Here is a 19,246-nt window from a genome sequence, read left to right as displayed (position 1 = left end):
TACATTTTTTCTGTTACCAGTGTACCCAATATAGACTTCTATCACAAAACCTTGAACGTCGTATTTTTTTCCATTTTTCTCTACTGAACTGTACACTCCTAGAGGAAAGGGACTAGAGTTCTTATTCTTCTTTGCATCCTCCAGTTCTAAGTAAAGCAGAAGGCCCTGAATAAATAAATGTTCACTTGTTAATACCTATGTGTTACAGAACCTACAGAATATAAACTCTTTTATTAGGATTCATTCACACGCTAGTTAAAACATATTAGGAGGATCTTAACCTTCAACATTTGAGTTCTTAACATACCACAAATAAAACAATGTAATTTGCTAATATTTGCTTGAGCCACTCAAGAGTTTCTTTTGTTAATCTTACTAGAATATCGGGTGATTACAGAGAATGAACACTATTTTCTAATCCTTTGAATTTATACTTTTAAAAATTCTACCTCAAAAGCCAGTGTATCATCTTTTTATTTTGACATCCAATCTAAATGTTAAAAATGTTACTCTCTTCCACAGCATTTTTATATATTGAGCCCTTTCTTCAAAAATCTTATAAAGAAACCTCTATAATCTTCACTAGAACAGACTCCATCTGATGAATAACTTGAAAACTACTGAGCACCAATATAATCCATTTCTGTCCTATGCCACAGGAAAACCTCTATTAAGTCTTATTAAAGTAGTACTCATGAATGAGTACAACCTACTATTACATCTTTTTTACTTTTGCTGAACCTAAGGTACATAGCACAGGATTATACATACTCTGGTTTATAAAAATTTATATTACAATTATGAGTATTCTCAGTTTTTTTATTTTCATCAAAATTTCACATACCTGGTCAGCTAACATAAGTACAGTTTTCATTGTGAACCTTCTTGAACAGAAATTGAAGAGGTCTTCAAGGCTGGGTCCAAGAAGATCCATGACTAGCACATTGTAGTCTTTTTCCTGACCATACCACCTAACAAAATAAAAGGGGAAAAGGGAGAGCTTTAGGAAAAGGTGATTATCACTTAATATCACTAAATTTCTAAAATTCTTAAGCTCTAATAATAAGATAGTTTTTCTTATCTATTTTTATCAAGGTTACCATAGGATAGGGGCACCTGGCTGACTAGTCAGTGGAGCATGCCACTCTTGATCCGGGGGTTAGGAGTTTGAGCCCCACACTGGGTATATAGACTACTTATAAAATCCTTAAAAGTAAGTAAATAAATAAAGGTACCATATTTTTTTTAATCTACATTTTAAGTAATCTCTACACCCAATGTGGGGCTGGAACTCACAACCCCGAGATCAAGAGTGGCATGCTCCACTGACAGCCAGTCAGGTGCCCCAGCCCCAGTTAGGTTTTATTTAAGGTTTAAAGTCTTCCTCTATTCAGATGATGAGTCCACTGACTGACTATACTGCCCAACACAAAATTAAGGGTAAGGAGAGTTTCTTCTGTCAAGTGGCCCCACTGTCATATTAAGAGAGAACGTGCACAGTAACCTTAACACTCCTCTTACCAGAGCATTTGAATTCTATATCCATCTGCCATTGATTCCCATGACTTCTGCCAAATTCCTTAATCTCACCTGATACTACTTCCTAACTGAAGAAATGAAGGAGACTATCCCAATCTTACAAAGCAAAGATCCCTTTTGTTAGAACTCCTGTCCCATTTACTACCAAGTTGTATTAATCAATAATTACTAGTTCTTTTTTTAAAAAAGGAGTCACATGGGGCATGTGGGTGGCTCAGTTGGTTAGGCGACTGCCTTCGGCTCAGGTCATGATCCTGGAGTCCTGGGACTGAGCCCCGCATCGGGCTCCCTGCTCAGCGGGGAGTCCGCTACTTCCTCTGGCCCTTCCCCCTCTCGTTCTCTCTCTCTCAAATAAAATCTTTTTTAAAAAATAAATAAATAAATAAAAGTCACAGTTTTGCTTAGTTTGATTACCAAAAATAACCATTATTACCGTAAAGATGACATATGCTTTTAACTGGACCCCTGTTTTAATTATCCAATGCTTTATTACTGTGGGTAAATATACTATTTGTCCCCCCAAACTCAAGGAATAGCTAACTTTTAATTTTAGAGATTCTAAGGATTGGGAATCACTATAATAAATGATTTCAAGTTTCTATATGCCTATAAAAATAAGATTCTGCTTGAAAAGAAAATTGGCCAATAAAAAAAATTTTCTTAAGTTATTTTAAAAGACAGGAGTAATTTCTTTGTTAACTTCAACAAAAACTGATACCAAGATTTACCATTTTGACAAGTTTGTGTTTTAAAAATATTCAGAAAAGAGAAAAAGGCTTAAAAAAATCTATGGCAAAAGTATTAAATCATTAGTCCAGTGGGAAACTGTTTAGTGCTATTTCTTTTTTTTTAAATTTTGCTTTAGTATGTTGTTTTGTTGATAAGCCAATTATTTAAAAGGAAATCAAGATTAAAATTAGAGTGTGTGGGGGGCACCTGGGTGGCTCAGGTCATGATCTCGGGGTCCTGGGATCGAGCCCTGTGTTGGGCTCCCCACTCAGCGGGGAGTCTACTTGTCCCTCTCTCAAATAAATAAAATCTTAAAAAAAAAAAAAGTATGTGGGGTTAATATTTAAATATTTTTCTAAGAAATGCAAAGTTAACGACTACATAGGTGGTCCCATATTCAGATACAAGGAATATGCTCCCTAAAATCACGTTATGAGAGTAAAAGACTAAAAAGGAACTAGTATAGAGGCACCGTGCCTCAGTACGTTAGGTGTCTGCCTTCAGTTCAGGTAGGGATCCCAGGGTCCTGGGATCGAGCCCCACACATTGGGCTCAGGAAGCCTGCTTCTTCCTCTCCCTCTGCCTGCCTCTCCCCCTGGCTTCTGCTTTCTCTGTCAAATAAATAAATAAAATCTTAAAAAAAAAAAAAAAAGGAACTAGTATAAAAAGTTCACACTCAGGGCACATAGGTCAGAGTTGGTTGAGTATCTGACTCTTGGTTTCAGCTCAGGTCCTTATCTCAGGGTTGTGAGATGGAGCCCTGCTTCGGGTTCCATACTTAGCATGTGGAGTCGCTTCAGATTCTCCCTCCCTCCTCCTTTGCCCTGCCCGGTGAGGCTCACTCTGTCCCTCTAAAGTAAATAAATAAATCTTAAAAAAAAAAAAAAAGTCACCCTCCTTCCTATGCTTCTGTTCCAACTGTCCTTGAGAACTATTTTACACACACGATAAACAAATAACTGCCACCAAACACACAAAAAGGAATCAATTTTCACACCCTTTTGCAGAAAAAGGTACCCTGATGGGAAAGTTTCTGCTTAACCTTTCAGAGATCTTGCCCACTACCCTAAGCAACAGAAATGGCCAATGGCAGAGTTGGTCTAGAATTTACTGTACCTAAACTGTTATACAAAGCAGCTGTTACTTTCCCTCTTCCAGCCTTTGTTTTCCATATAGGAATTCAACACCCTTGACATTCCTTCAAACATTTACTTGAAAGAAAGACTCACAGTGGTTGGTTTTTGGGGCTGGAGGTAGGCACAGGAAGAGATGGATAAATCTAACAAATAATAATATTAAAAGGTAAAATATGAACAAAGTAAATAGGTATATGTTCTTTCCTTTTTCCTGTTTATTTTCTTTTTCTTGCATTTTTCCTCTTCTTAACTGGAGAGGTAAATCTGTGCTAGGGAGCTGTCAGAACTTCAAAATCAATCCTTGCCATTATAAATACCCAATACTAATATTAGCAGATTTTTAATATACAACTAATTTACCTAGGTTTTTTTATTTTATTTTTTAAATTTATTCATTTGACAGAGAGCAAGAGAGGGAACACAAGCAGGAAGAGTGGGAGAGGGAGAAGCAGGCCTCCTGCCGAGCAGGGAGCCTGACACGGGGCTTGATCCCAAGACCCCAAGCAAGACCATGACCTGAGCCACCCAGGAGCCCCTAACTTACCCAGGTTTTAAAGAAAAAGAAATACTCTATACAAGAACACCAAATCCATGCAGCAGCTCTTTCTGCCACAGGTCCTGTCCCCATGCTTTAATAAACCATCTTTTTGCACCAAAAACAAAACAAAACAACAAAAAAAACCCCACCAAATCCAGAAAGAGCTAAAGCAATGAGAAGGCACAAAAAGTCAAAGGTGAAAAGGGAAAGCAAAAATCAACTCTCCTCAGACCACATGACATCTCTCCACGGACAGATTTCCACTGGATGCCTCACTAAGAAAACTACAACAGTTGGAGCAAATTTTACAACCATCCATCTAACCCAGATACAAACATGAAATGTAAAAGGCACAAATTTGTATTTCCTATCTTCCTGCAATTACAAAGGACTTCAAAAAGAACTTTCTGAGAAGTCAGAAACATGCTAAAGAAAAAAGAATCAAGTTATTGGGCATTTTCCACCTTACTTGCATAAGTTGTGTAAGACGTATCTGCTATTCTCAACGTCAAAAAGATAAACAGTCCACAAAAGGCAGCTAAAATAGAAATGTTCAAAGGCACTTTTCTCCACAGAAAAACCATGCATTTCTATATTAGGTCTTCCTGCTGTATAGAGATTGGTACTGAAACTCCTTAAACCTAAGTGACAGGTGTTTCTATCTTTCACACTTCCTTTTGGTCTCAAGGAATATATAAAGTTAACACCTGACTCTCCCCATCTGTGCTTGCCACCTCTCTAACTCATCCAGACATTAGTACACACGGATTAGGAGCCAGGAACAGTCTACTACTTATCCAAATCCCACTTATTCGGTTTCTACCCTCACCTCCATGTTTTCCATTTCTATTCTAAATGAGCTTCTAACTCTGCTTTCAACCCCAATGTCCTAATACCCACACACCAAAGAAATCTTCCTTAAGTAGCCTGTTCCACACGGGTCCATTTCATAGAATTCCCATAGCCACTGACTACTGCTTGTATCCACAATCAAACTCCTTGACAATACAATATCTAGGTGCTGACACTTTGTGGTATTTGTCTCCACACCTAGTAGGGTAAGACCTTACTGTTTGTTTGAAATCGTCTTCACAGAACCTGGGTAATGAGCAAGCACTAACCTGATTCTCTGAGTTCATTTTAGTCTGCAGACAATCTGAAACCAACCAACACAAAAACTCAGATATTATCTTTAGACCTTTTTTGTGAGTGCAGTATATGTTGCTAATAAATACAATATAATAAAGTTATGTACATACACAATGTAGGTACTCAGATTTATCTATGAGATTAAGGAAAGAACTCTGGTTTGATTTGGAAACTTATTCTTACTAAGTTTCAAAACAAGCACAAAAAGCAAGTACTTTAATGGATGAAATTTAAAAAAAAAGTGCAAGGGTCTCATTTTCCATTTACTTGTTTTAAATCAATGCTTTCGGACTTAAGAGTTGCCTGACCAATCAAGGAAGTCGTAAGCTCAAGAACGAGTTTGAAATTTATATAACTGTCATCACTTAAAGCATAAGAAAGCTACCTTAAGTTCTAAAGAAGATGCTAAGGCAAGGTCCACCTCTTTGCTCTCATTTCCCTTCCTCTAAACCCATATATATCCAAACTAAACCTAGTTAAAAAATTAAGACACATGAAAAGCAGAATGTAAGAACAATACAAGAATCATTGGGGCTGACAAAAAGTGCTAAAAGAATTCAGAAAACCAGAAGATCAACCGTAATTAAATTTATCCAAAAGAAGCCTTGTGAAAATGGTCTATTACCAGTCAGATCCTGACAAAGGGATAATACTTTGATTGGGAAGGTAGTAAAGGGCATGCTAGCAGGGGTAAGAATAAACTCCAGGCTCCTCTAAGAGGAAAGTCAAGGTGGCTTCTAATTCAGGGCTATATTACAGACTCTTGAAAGCCAGGCTAAAGACCTTTAAATTCTATAAATAACTGGGCGAACTACCAGTACAGTGTGGTGGGGGACATAATACAATTCAATCAACATTTTAAGATTAGCCTTGGCATCAATATGCAATGTAGAAATTGGGGAGTGGGAGAAGGAAGAGACAATGACATGGTGACCAATTAGAAGTGTTATGGTTGGAAGGGTGCTGGGTGGCACAGTCAGTTGAGTGGCCGAACCTTGGTTTTGGCTCAGGTTGTGATCTCAAGGGTTGTGAGATGGAGCCTTGCTTTAGGCTCCATGCTCAGCACAGAGTCTACTTCAGATTCTCTCTCCCTCTCCCCTTTGCCCCTCCCACTAGTGCTCTCTCATGCTCTCTCTCAAATAAATAAATAAATCTTAAAAAAAAAGTGTTATAGTTGGGAGACTTGATGCTAGGGATTTCTTTTCTCTGAGAATCTCTTTATGAAAATAAAAAACCTTAGAAATAAAATGACAACTATTTTAAGTATTGCTATGAGACCTAAGGACTTCCAAGAACCATAAATTAGAATAATTATCATAAATATGCAGTTCAGGGCACCTGGGTGGTTTAGCTGGGTAAGCATTTGCCTTCGGCTCAGGTCATGATCCCAGGTTCCTGGGATCGAGCTCAGGGGGAAGCCTGCTTCTTCCTCTCCCCTGCTGCCCCCCCACCGCCCCCGCCGGCTTGTGCTCTCTCACAAATAGTTAAGTATGTAGTTCAGATTAAAGCACTCAAATAGGTTTCATCTCTATGACTAGGACAATAATAATGGAAGACTTGTTTAATTTAGGTCCTCCCCTCAGACTATAGGTGTGATGGTTAATCTTATGCATCAGACTGGGCTAAGGGATGCTGGGATAGCTGGTAAAACATTATTTTGGGGTGTCTGTGAAGGTGTCTCCAGAGATTAGCACTTGAATCAAGATTAGCACTTGAATGACAGACTAAGATCACCTTCCCCAAAGTGGAGGGCTTGAATAGAAAAGGGAATAAAACTAAAAATCAGAGGAAGTGAAAATTCATCTGCTAGAGCTGGGACATCCATCTTCTACCCTCCATTATCCAAGCTTATGGTTTTCAGGCCTCCAGACTTGGGACCAAAACTACACCACTGGTTTCCTAGGCCTCCGGCTTGCACACCTCAAACTGTGGTACTTCTTTGCCTCCACAGGGGTAAGCCGATGCCTCATAAGAAATGTCTGTTTATATATTATCCATTGGTTCTGTTCTCTGGAGAATCCTGACTAATACAACATGGGCAGCCACTGTATTTGTCTTATTCACAACTCTATATTCCAGGCATCCAGCACAATGCCTTACCCACGGGAAATGCTCAGTAACATTTGCTGAATTAAAGAATGAAAAGCCAGATTAGAGACTCTCAGGCTGGGAAGTACTTGATTTGGCACATAAGGAAAACAAAACCACTCTGTACTTCAAGAATAAAATCATCAGGAAGCATCTATTCATCTTTGATTCAAATTAGCCAAGTAATTATAAAAGTTTACAAGTGATATTCTTAACCGGTACATGTTTCTTCCTGTGCTGCTTATCCTCCCGTCTTTAGGTCATTAATATCAAAGTCTTCACTGAATAACTAAAAAGCAGGAGCACTGCATCAGTGCTATAATAGCATCTCCATTCTCAAGACACTGTCTCTCAAACTTTCTTGCCAAGCCATCATCATCCAATCTTTATGTTCCTTTTTATGAGGGTAGAAAATAAGATCTGGTCTAGTACAATCTAGCTGATCCCCGCTGCCCCCCAAACTCCTAAATTACCAGACTTTAACAGAATGGTACTCTCAACCACAAAACCCCTCTACTCTCAATTTAAATATTTGAGTCTGAAATCCTTCTGGTACTGCATTCATTCGATTACTTCTGGAAGCTGCAGACATCTAAGAACTTGAGTCTTCGACACGTTATGTAACCTCTAACCTAAAACTGTCAGTACTTACTAAGCTCCATCTTTTTAATGGCATTCATTATGAAAACAACCAATAACGCAAGACAGTTTCAACTGCATTCTGATGCAGGGTGAATCTTCAGCCCTTTTGAAAGAGAACTAGAAACATGACTTAATATGGGTTACCTCTTAGTTTTCTATTAATTATTGATAAACAAGACTGCTGTGTAACTCTTGTTCTCCTTAAGTTTCCTTGCCCATAACTGCTCCTTAGATTTGTGGCCTCTATTTTACTCTGAATACAAGGTACCTAGAATTTAATGACCTAAACTTAATCTCTCCTGCCATCAAAAATTTAAGAGCATCAATCTACTTCCTTCTCTTGCAACTTCACATTTAAGATACAATTCAGGGGCACCTGAATGGCTCAATCAGTTAGGCATCCAACTTGATCTCAAAAGTCATGAGTTTAAGCATTCCAATGGGCTCCACGTTCAACATGAAGCCTACTTTAAAAAAATTAAAAAATAAAAAGCAAAAAATACAATTCAGATTTTAAAAGGTAACATAATTTTTATCCATAATCCCTGGGATTTCTAACTTGCATAAATACCTCTGAAATGGTTTGAAATTCAGGGCATTTTCACTAAAGAAAAGACACTCAATGCTTACTGGCTACTGTAAAGAAGTGGAGGATCAGATAGATACTGTGGAATACCTAGAACTATAAACACAAACACAGATTAGAATGATTTCTCCATACTGACAACTGTTTTAGACATGAAGTAACTGAGAAAAGACCACAGTTTTAGCTGTAGGGATGGCAATCAAAGTAATAATGCTGATAAATGGAATACCAAGAAATTTTAGATATATTAATTCAAACTTTTAATTCACTTTTAAATCTTTCTTCAAACTGTTCAATCTTTTTTTTTAAGATTTTATTTATTCGTCAGAGAGAGTGAGCGAGAGAGACAGAGAGCACAAGCAGGGGGAGTGGCAGGCAGAGGGAGAAGCAGGCTCCCCGCTGAGCAAGGAGCCTGATGCAGGACTCGATCCCAGGATCCTGGCATCATGACCTGAGCCCAAGGCAGACACCCAGCCGACCGAGCCACCCGGGCATCCCAAACTGTTCAACCTTTTTTAACTGATTTTCCCACCTTTACAATCTCACATGCCTGGGGAGGGCATTTACAAGCATGTAAGTAATTTAGAGTTAAAACAAGGCTAGGAAGGGAAAAGAAAATAAATATTGGGAATCTACCAAATGAGTGACCAACCTTGCATCAAATGTATTTAGCCACAGTGACACAGACCTTGTCTAAACAATTTGGGAAGTGGAGGTGGAGTAACTCCTACATCAACATTTCTTAATCTTTTTGGTGCCACAGATCTCCCACCTTTGGTAGTCTGATAAAGCCTATAGATTCCTTCTCAGAATATTTTAAATGCAGAGAATAAAATACATAGCATTATAAAGGAAAACAATTACAGGGAAATTCAGCCACACTAAGATTACTTAATTTTGATATAGTAAAGTACATATTCTTTATTAATGAGATAAAGGGGCAGATCTAATTAGGACTATTAATTATGAAGCAGTTAGGAGTGTAAACAATATTCTAATACCTGCAACAATAATGTGTTATGGAGAAATATCTGTGATTTCTACTGGTGATAAAACCATAGGTATCGCTAAACTAGTGAAGATTTCTTGCCTCCATTTATAATAGAAATACACATCGTCCTCAATTTACCATGGGATTATATCCTGTTAAACCCATCCTAAGCTGAAATATTCTAAGTGAAAAATGCATTTAATACACATAATGTACTGAACATCATTACTTAGCCTAGCCTACCTTAAATTGTACTTAGAACACTTAAATTAGACTACATTTGGGCAAAACCATCTAACAAAGCCTATTTTATAATAAAGTGTTCAATATTTCATGTAACTTATTAAATACAGTACTGAAAGGGAAAAACAGAATGGCTGTATTGGTGTAGAATGGTTGTAAATACACCAGTTGTTTACCCTTGTGATCACCTGACTGACTGGGAGCTGCCTCACTGCTGCTGCCCAGCAACTTCAGGAGAGTGTCATACCACATACTGCCAGCCTGGGAAAAGATCAAAATTCAAAGTATGGTTTCTATTGAATGCATACCACTTTCACAGCATCACAAAGTCTAACAACCACAAACTGAACCATCCTAAGTCTGGGACCATCTTACTAGATTCCGTTAGAAGTTCATGAAAATAAAGATGTAGGGGCGCCTGGGTGGCTCAGTCAGTTCAGCACCTGTCTTCAACCCAGGTGATCCCAATTAAGCCTCGCATTGGGCTCCTGGCTCAGCAGGGAGCCTGCTTCTCCCTCTGCCTGCCCCTCCCCCTGCTTGTGCTCTCTCTGTCAAATAAATAAAAAAATTTTTTTTAAGATTTTATTTATTTATTTGACAGAGAGAGAGCAAGAGCAGGAGCACAAGCAGGGGGAGAGGGAGAAGCAGGCTTCCCACCTAGCAGGGAGCCCGATGCGGGGCTCCATCCCAGATCATGACCTGAGCCGAAGGCACACCCTTAATGACTGAGCCACCCAGGTGCCCCAAATAAATAAAATCTTAAGAAAAAGATAAGATGTAATTTTTTTCCTATCCCTCCTTGCGAGGTTATACCCCTACCAGGTTAAGAATCCCTGCTTAGAAACCAATTTTTTTTTTAAGATTTTATTTATTTATTTGACAGAGACACAGCGAGAACAGAAACACAAGCAGGGGGAGTTGGAGAGGGAGAAGCGCGCTTCCCACCGAGCAGGGAGCCTGATGCGAGGCTCGATCCCAGGACCCCGGGATCATGACCTGAGCCGAAGGCAGATACTTAACAACTGAGCCACCCAGGCGCCCATCGAAACCAATTTTTTTGTTTTTTTTAATTAAGTGTTAATTAATTTTAATTCCAGTTAGTTAACGTACAGTGTTATATTAGGTTCAGGTGTACAATATATGATTCAACAATTCTATACATTGCTCATCATGGTAAGTGCACTCTTTAATCCCCATCCTCAAAACTAATTTTTAAGGTGAAGAGACTACAGAGTAAGATCTGAGAGTTGGGTAACAAATACATGTTTTATTCAGCAATACTACCATCAACTAAGATAATTTGCTTTCCTTCTTCATCCGAATCCTCCAAAACTGCTACTACTAATCTTTGATCACAATACAGCCTTGAATTAATGCTGTAACATTTTCAAGTTCCTTAGTCTCCTTGCTCCTTGCCCTTTGCCTTCAAAGATGCATAACTGTTCCTTAATCCAAAAAATTATAAAAACACAAAACCAAAAAATGTGCCTTATATATGACCATATCACTATCCAGTACTAAAGGTACTATTTATTGATCCATTCAATATTATGGTATCTAACAAAACTAAATTAATTCCTGCTCTCAAGCTTACAGCAGTGTGTGCATGCAAATAAAAAACACGTGATCGGCACCTAGGTGGCTCAGCTGGTTAAGTGGCCAACTCTTGGTATCAGCTCAGGTCTCAATCTCAGGGTCCTGAATTCAAGCCCCACATTGGGTTCCACACTGGGCATGGCGCTTACTTAAAAAGAAACAAGTGAGGAAGGAGAGACCAGTGCTGAGAGGGTCCAAATTACGGCAACCCAATCTATCTTTTAGAGTCATTAAGGAAAGCTTTTCTGATGAAGAAGCATGGTTAATTCTTGGTCTTGGAAGTATAAAATGGAAGATGGCCAGGTAAAGGGGTGGATGGGAGTTAGTGGGCCTGAAGTTTGGTATTCACAACAAACTTAAAAGAAGCCAGCATGGTTGGGACACAGTGAAACAAGATCACTTTACTTCCTTGTTTACCAGTTAACAAATATTCTAAGATCAGATTATGGTGATGGTTGCACAACTCTGCACACACACTGAAAACCAATGAACTGTACGTTTTAAATAGGTGACGATTTATGTATGTCAATTTTCTCCTGAAAGCTGTTAAAAAAAAAATCTTTTTCCAGGGATAGCTGGCTGGCTCAGTCAGCAGTGTATGAGACTTCTGATCCCAGGGTTGTGAGTTCGAGCCCCACAGTGGGTACAGAGATTTAAAAAATCTTTTTTTAAGATTTATTTGCCAGAGAGCGAGCGAGCGCATGCAGAAGCAGGGGGTAGTGGCAGGCAGAGGGAGAAGCAGGCTCCCTGCTGAACAATGAGCCCCACGCAAGACTTGTTCCTAGGACCCTGGGATCATCATCTGAGCTGAAAGCAGCTGCTTAACTGAGCCACCCAGGCGTCCCAAAAACAAAATCTTAAAAAAATAAGAAATAAAAAAAATGTTTCTCCAATCTCTGTTTTAATATTTATTGTACCTATGTGCCTGAAACTGCAGGTAAGTGCTATAGGCACCCTTAACAAGCTCTGTAGATAATTATTATGCATGGTTAATGTTTGAGAAATAGAAGTATGATTCACAGGGAACCAGAATGGGGTCCCACTGACCTGACCAATCAAAGCAGTCTCTAGATGGTTCAGGGTACTATTTAGGGCTTATACTCAGGATACTATCCCTCTGATGTTAAGGAACCATGTCCTCACACTGTCTGAGATTTACACATCCTTCCTAATTTTCAGTAAAAGAGATGAATTCACAACTATATGCCAGATGCATTGCATATGCTCAAAAAGAATGAAAGTCTCGTAAAATTTTTTCTGTTCACTGAAATATGCCCAGTATCTTAACTATGCCTGGCACATAACAGGCACTCATACAGGTTTCTTGACTGAATAAAAGATGCTTATCCTCTAGAAAGTATTGTAGGAGATACTGTAAAGTATATTAAGTTTCTAAGACACTTTTGAACATCTGAGCTTTCATTTGAAGAGAAGCTAACATTACTCTGTTCTCTCAGAGGGATACAAGGTATTAATCTTATGGAGGTTCAAAAATGGGAACACCAGGATTTCAGTAAGTGGAGCCCGGTGGTAAGAGTAATTTTAATCAAGGAGCACCTGAGTGGCATGGGGTGGCCAACTCTTGGTTTCAACTTAGGTCATGATCTCGGGGTCATAGGACTGAGCCCCATGTCAGGCTCTGCACTCAGCAGTCTGCTTGATACTCTTTGCCTCTGCCCCTCCCCGATGCACCCCCCCTTCAAATAAATAAATTACTCTTAAAAAAAAAAAAGAATTTTAATCAAGGAAGAACAGCCAAAAAGAAAACAATCTAACCTAAATACTTAATGAACAGCATAGTAAAGGAATGGAAAAAAATGGTATTTATGTAAAGGCATAAATCCCAGTTTCCTTAGAATTTCATTATTTTAGTTGTTACCAAGAACAACGTATTAAACATTTCTAATGTAACTAAGACTTGGAAAATGTGAAACTTAAAACTTATAAATATTTCATGCTATTACCTTCTAACAAAGCAATTTATAAACAAATCTCACACTCCCCTTTCCGTAAAAGTCACCTTAAGGACAGAACAGTCTGGTAGTGTAGGCCAATTTAACAAATAAGTACTTAGAGCAGCTTCCAGATGAGCTGAAATACAGTATAACCTGAAGTTCAGGTTAATCTGAACACCTCTCCACTATACACTTAATGATGGCACAAATGAAACATATGGATGACAAACCCACTGTCACCATCTTGTCTCCCTTAAGAAAAAAATCTCCAGTACAAAAGTTGCCACTTCCTGATGTTGCTGAACAAGAACCAAGAGAAATTCCAAAGGCCAACACTACTAAGAGATACTAAGGGATGCTAACAGATACTTAAGCTGATAAATGTCCACAATAGCAAGCCTTCACTGTAAAATTAATGGACATTAGCATTTAATGATATGGTAGTATTTTTATACCAGCTTTCAGAGCTAAAGAAACGAGTACAGCCACATTTCCATTTGTGAATTTGCTGCCAGCTAGTGAGTTTAGCTGAATACTCAAGAAATACTAAGTACTACAGAGATGATAAATATTCCCATTAGGAACTATGCATACATCAGGTACTCCTAAAGTTCTATAAATGTGTAGTAGAAGCCAAACTCTGTATAGGGTTCCATTAAAAAGTAAATGTACGCTGATAGGGGCGCCTAGGTGGCATAGTCAGTTAAGTGTCCAACTCTTAGTCTCGGCTCATGTTGTGGGATGGAGCCCCACTCTGGGCTCCACACTGAATACAGAGTCTGCCTAAAATTCTCTCCCCCTCTGCCCCTCCCCTGCTTGCTCTCTAAAAAAATGAATGAATGAATGAATATAAAATAAAAGAATTTCCTTATTGTGAGTCATTAGTGCCTTCTTAGCCAACACTAGGCTAAGAAACAAAAGATACCTCTATCAGCAAGACATGGTTCGTTCCCTCAAGGAATTTCTAGAATGCTTTCTTATAGGAATGCATCTGGAACATGGGAGTACAAAAATGGTTTCAAATATTGGTGTTAGATACTTTCCAGAAATCAAAGCATTTGATTATATGGGATTACAGTGTACTTTCCAGTGCCATGTTTCTTGGTATAGGATTTCCTGAATTAACCTCCTAATTCACAGGAGGAGGTAAGTTAAGAAAGCAGCCTTACTAAATTGTAATTCTAGAAAAGATGGGAGTTGATGGGTGTGGACAGGAAAGAACCATTATAACCTTGAAATAGGGCACAGTTAAAACGGTTCCTAAACTCTACCGTGTATGAGAATCACCTGGGGAGTTGTTTTTTTTTTTTTAACTCTTGATGCCTAAGGCATACCCAAACCCATTAAATCAAAATATGTAAGATTAAGAGCCAAGTGTCAATTTTTTTTAAAACTTCTCCATGTTATTCCAATGGGCAAAGTTTGGGAACCACTGGCACACTCTGAAGATGCAGTAAGATCTATTTAAACAACACACTGGATGTGCTGAGGTTAGGCAAATTAACTACTCTGACTCTCACTTTATATTAAACCCCAACTTACAGGATTGTTGTAATGATTAAATAAGACCACGTGCATTGTCTGAATAATGGTCAATTCTACTTTTCTTTCTTGCACATACATGGAAAAATGAATGTTTAGCCACACTGTATTCAACCAACTACTCACTTATTTTAGTATGTACTAACATTATAAATAAAAGGCAATTATACATTAAAGTTAGAACAAATTATTACCGTAACAGAGAATGAAAGAGCCATAGTTTATCCTACTGATCTCATCAATTTTTTTTTAAAGATTTTATTTATTTGAGGGGCACCTAGGTGGCTCAGTTGGTTAAGCGTCTGCCTTCGGCTCAGGTCATGATCCCAGGGTCCTGGGATTGAGCCCCACATTGGCTCGGGAGCCTGCTTCTCCTCCTCCACCTGTTGCTCCCCCTGCTTGTGCTCGCACTCTCTCTCTAATAAATAAAATCTTAAGAAAAAAAAAGATTTTGTTCATTTGAGAGTGGGAGGGAGCACAGAGGGAGAGGCAGACTCCCAGCTGAGCAGAGAGCCTGATGCAGGGCTCAATCCCAGGACCCCAAGATCATGACCTGAGCTGAAGGCAGATGCTTAACCAACTGAGCCACCCAGGTGCCTCTGGTCTCACCAACTTATATTATACATTAAAAAAATAAAACTCTTAAGGGGCACTTGGGTGGCTCAGTTGGTTAAGGGTCTCCCTTCGGCTCAGGTCATGATCCCAGGGCTCCCTGCTCGGTGGGGAACGTGCTTCGCCCTCTCCCACTCCCCCTCCTCCCCAGCTTGTGCAATCTCTGTCAAATAAATAAATAAAATCTTATTAAAAAAAACTCTTAAGACCTAATTAATCTTATGAAATCCCTTCTATAAATGAAAGCTGACATTACATATTACAGAATTCATTCTAGGTTGAAATCTACATGACATCGCAGAAGGATCCCTAACTCTTGACTCTCATATAATGCTCTTTCCATTTCCTTTTATACTGAGGATCAGAATGTACTCTCCAGCTAAATCTTTTTGTACACTTCCAAAGTCCCCATTAAAACATACCCCACTGAGGACTTTCAGGCAAGAAAAAGGGAGTATTCCTGTTCTTCAAAGGAGAATGAGGCAAAGATCTCAAATGCTACTCATTGTTCACCACCCCACCTGATCATTTTATTAGGCAAGTTGTATAGTGTACTTCATGGTGATAAAAACATTATTCACCTATAGTCTTGCATACGGGCAAATCAACATCATATCCAGAAAAATAAATATGTAAATATGATCCAAAAGACCAATTTAAAAATAAATAAATAAAACCTATCTTGCCACAAAATGTAGCTTACCATGGATTAGCTGTATTCAAAAAAATCAAATATTCTTTATCTCAATAGGGAGCGTGGGCTATACCAGTGTATACATTTGTCAAAATTCATTTAATGGCACACTGAAAGCTGTGCATTTTACTGTATAAAAATCACATGTCATTAAAAAAAAACATTAAAACACATCCATGTTACGTGACTACTGGTCATTTAAATTTCAAAAGCCACCTGAGATTGTTTTAGAAACAAAAACAGTAACAAAACCCATCGTTCTGGGGCACCTGGGTGGCTCAGTCGGTTGAGCGTCTGCCTTTGGCTTGGGCCATGGTCCCAGGGTCCTGGGATCGAGCCCCGCATCGGGCTCCCTGCTCGGTGGGAAGCCTGCTTCTCCCTCTCCCGTTCCCCCTGCTTATTTCTGCTCTTGCTCTCTGTCAAATAAATAAAATCTTAAAAAAAAAAAAAACCCTCATTTTAACTAGGTATTCACTTATATTTGAAAACTATTAAGGGGTGGCACCTGGGTGGCTCAGTCAGTTAGGTGTCTGACTCTTAGTTTCAGCTCGGGTCATGGCTTTGGGGTTTTGAGATTGAGCCTCCCATTAGGCTTCCCACTCAACAGGGAGTCTAATTGGGATTCTCATTCTCTCCCTCTCCCTCTGCCCCTCCCTGCTCTCTCTCTAAAGTAAATGGATCTTTTTAGGGGTGCCTGGGTGGCTCAATCGTTATGTGTCTGCCTTCGGCTCGGGTCATGATCCCAGGGTCCTGGGATCGAACCCCGCATCAGGCTCCCTGGCTCAATGGGAAGCCTGCTTCTCCTCCTACCGCCCCTGCTTGTGTTCCCTCTCTCGCTGTCTCTCCCTGTCAAATAAATAAATAAAATCTTTAAAAAAAAACAACAATAAGTTACTTACATTTATAGAAGAGTTTTTCACTTTCCCTGAATGAGGCGAAATGCCATAAAGTGAAGGAGGCATAGTATGGCTCTGTAGCATCAAATGAAAAGGTGTGGGGTTTGTGAGCAGGCAATGCTGACCTTGACAGAGGTGAAAATGGCTCAGAAAAATTAGGAGTTAGGAGACTCCAGTAACCCTTCAGAGACTCAGCCATCTAATTTGTGAGATATTAGGCTGTATTCAGGTTTCATTTAGCTCACAAATGCTACTTAAGCATCATTACATTATTCCGCAACTAGAAATCCATTATAAACCGATATAAAGCATCTTTAGTATGCTGTGTATGCATATAATATGTAGGTATATATGTTAGTGTGTATATGTAGGGATTCAGTTTCTATGATTTAATTATCACCTTTCTCATGCACCCAGTGATCTGTAATAAAGACGTAGCCAGTGCAGATGTCATCTTTGTTCTCTGATAGCAGCATTAGAACTTATTTGCAAGATATATGCTCAGTGCCAAAAAGCTAAGATTAAAATTTAAGCTGCTTTTAACACTGAAGAGTAAGGATTAACTAGTACTTTATATCTTCTATAATACTTGCCATTCAGAGAGGGCAAAAAAGTGGTTGAAAACAAGGCAACAATTCTCCCATGCCCCTCCCATCTTCTTTATTCATTTCCCTATAAAAATATATTGCATTAATTTACTTCCTTTTAAATGGTAACTGATAGTTTATCTGATGCAGATGGCATTTTTAAAGTCTTGAGAGGGGTCTCTGTACTAAAATAAGAGTCAAAGATAAGATCTAGACCTAACATCAAACTGTGATGAAATGCTTTCTGGCTACTATCATCTGAAATGCTTTCTGGCTACTATCATCCAAAAAGAAGTCTCAAATTTTCAGAGCTAGAAGTTCTGATATCAATGAGGCAGGTGACTTATTTAAGTAGAGAACTCTGTTCAAATAAAACCCTACCTGAAAGCTCAGTACAAAAAACTTTTTCTAGAACAGTTAGGAAACCCTAAACCTTTCGGTCCAGTATTCTTCTTTCCTATTCCAAAAGAATTAGAAAATTATTAACATGGTAAAATCCTCTTTGCATTTCACAGATGAGCAAACTAACTGATAGGCCCAAAGAGGTTAAAGGACTGACTGACCCAAGATCACTGTCAACACCACATGATAGACCTAGAGCTTGGTATCATAAATGCTTCTTTAGAGATCACGTTATTTCGACTCAAATTGAGTACCACAAAAACAGAGAAGATGGTAACAGAAATAGTAATTTTTAATGAGCTTCCAGAAGTCAATTAACGATTTCAGTTTCTTAACTAAAGAATGACCCTAGTTTCTTAAAAACATGGAGACTAAACACCACCGTCATTCCGCTCTGTACCCTGAATGCCATGCTTCTGCATAACAATAGATCCCTTACCAAGTAAAAATTAGTCAGGTCGGCTATGTGGGCTAGATCATTTTCGGCCCTTGTTTTAGGATATCCGAAAGTAATTCAAGGGGTTTGGGGTACAGGGGAGAAGATGGAGTTAAGTGTAATTACAGCAAAATCCAAACTGATTTTAAAAAGTAATCTCTTCACCCAACATGGGGCTTGAACTCATGACCCCAAGATCAAGAGCTGCGTGCTCTACCAACCTGAGCCAGCCAAGCATCCCAAATCTAAATATACTTACATCCATCTAAAACAATGGATAACACATAAACTGCTTCATTTAATCTCAATAAAGTCAAAATAGTTCAATATTTACCAAATATTTACCCGTATGCTATATATAGGTGATGTGGAAATAGTGGGAAACAAACTGAGGGGATGGGAAGACGCTGCCACCCAAATAAAGAATGCTTATGCAAAGTCTTTCTTACCCTTTTCACTTGAGTAGAAAAACAGTTCTCTCACACTTTACAACCAATGAACCACCATTGTTTCTATGTACCAGACTCCACCACTCGTAAAACAAATTTACTCTTTCTCCACCCTCATCCAATTACTACCTTCTGATTAGAGACCACTCCCAGAAGCCACACTGTATTCTTGATGCCCTCCCCAACCAGTTCAACCAAGCTTTCTTCCTTACATCCGGATCCTGAAATCCCATCTCTTCTCCCAGGAAGCGTTAATTTGAAAGCCAGGTTAATCTCTCTTTAGCTCCACCCACAGTTTATAACTACAACTATCTGCACTCAACATCTTATAATAGATGCCTGTTACTCCGCTCACGAGTTAATTTCATTTATTCATGTGCTTATTCAGTATATTACCTATGGCTCTTGTTGGTCTGTATCAGCACTGCCTTTAAAT

The 19,246-nt window shown here is 38.8% G+C and overlaps 1 protein-coding gene across 10 annotated transcripts in view; it reads right to left on the bottom strand.

Moving 5' to 3' along the window:
* The window catches only part of CSNK1A1 (casein kinase 1 alpha 1), a 47,501-nt gene that overhangs the window by 24,929 nt on the left and 3,326 nt on the right, over positions 1 to 19,246 (bottom strand). For all 10 annotated transcript variants that reach the window (XR_012377571.1, XR_012377569.1, XR_012377570.1 and 7 more), the window contains one exon: positions 845 to 971. Coding sequence is in view for 7 of the 10 variants with exons in the window: in XM_073890877.1 (XP_073746978.1) it covers positions 845 to 971 (127 nt within the window). In the remaining 3 variants the exon portion in view is untranslated. The remainder of the gene's footprint in view (positions 1 to 844; positions 972 to 19,246) is intronic.

Source organism: Callorhinus ursinus, unplaced genomic scaffold (assembly GCF_003265705.2).
Source record: "Callorhinus ursinus isolate GAN/ISIS: 27379988/994484 unplaced genomic scaffold, GSC_fseal_2.0 scaffold3, whole genome shotgun sequence".
Taxonomy (NCBI): Eukaryota; Metazoa; Chordata; class Mammalia; order Carnivora; family Otariidae; genus Callorhinus; species Callorhinus ursinus.
This window is presented reverse-complemented; position numbering and strand designations above follow the sequence as displayed.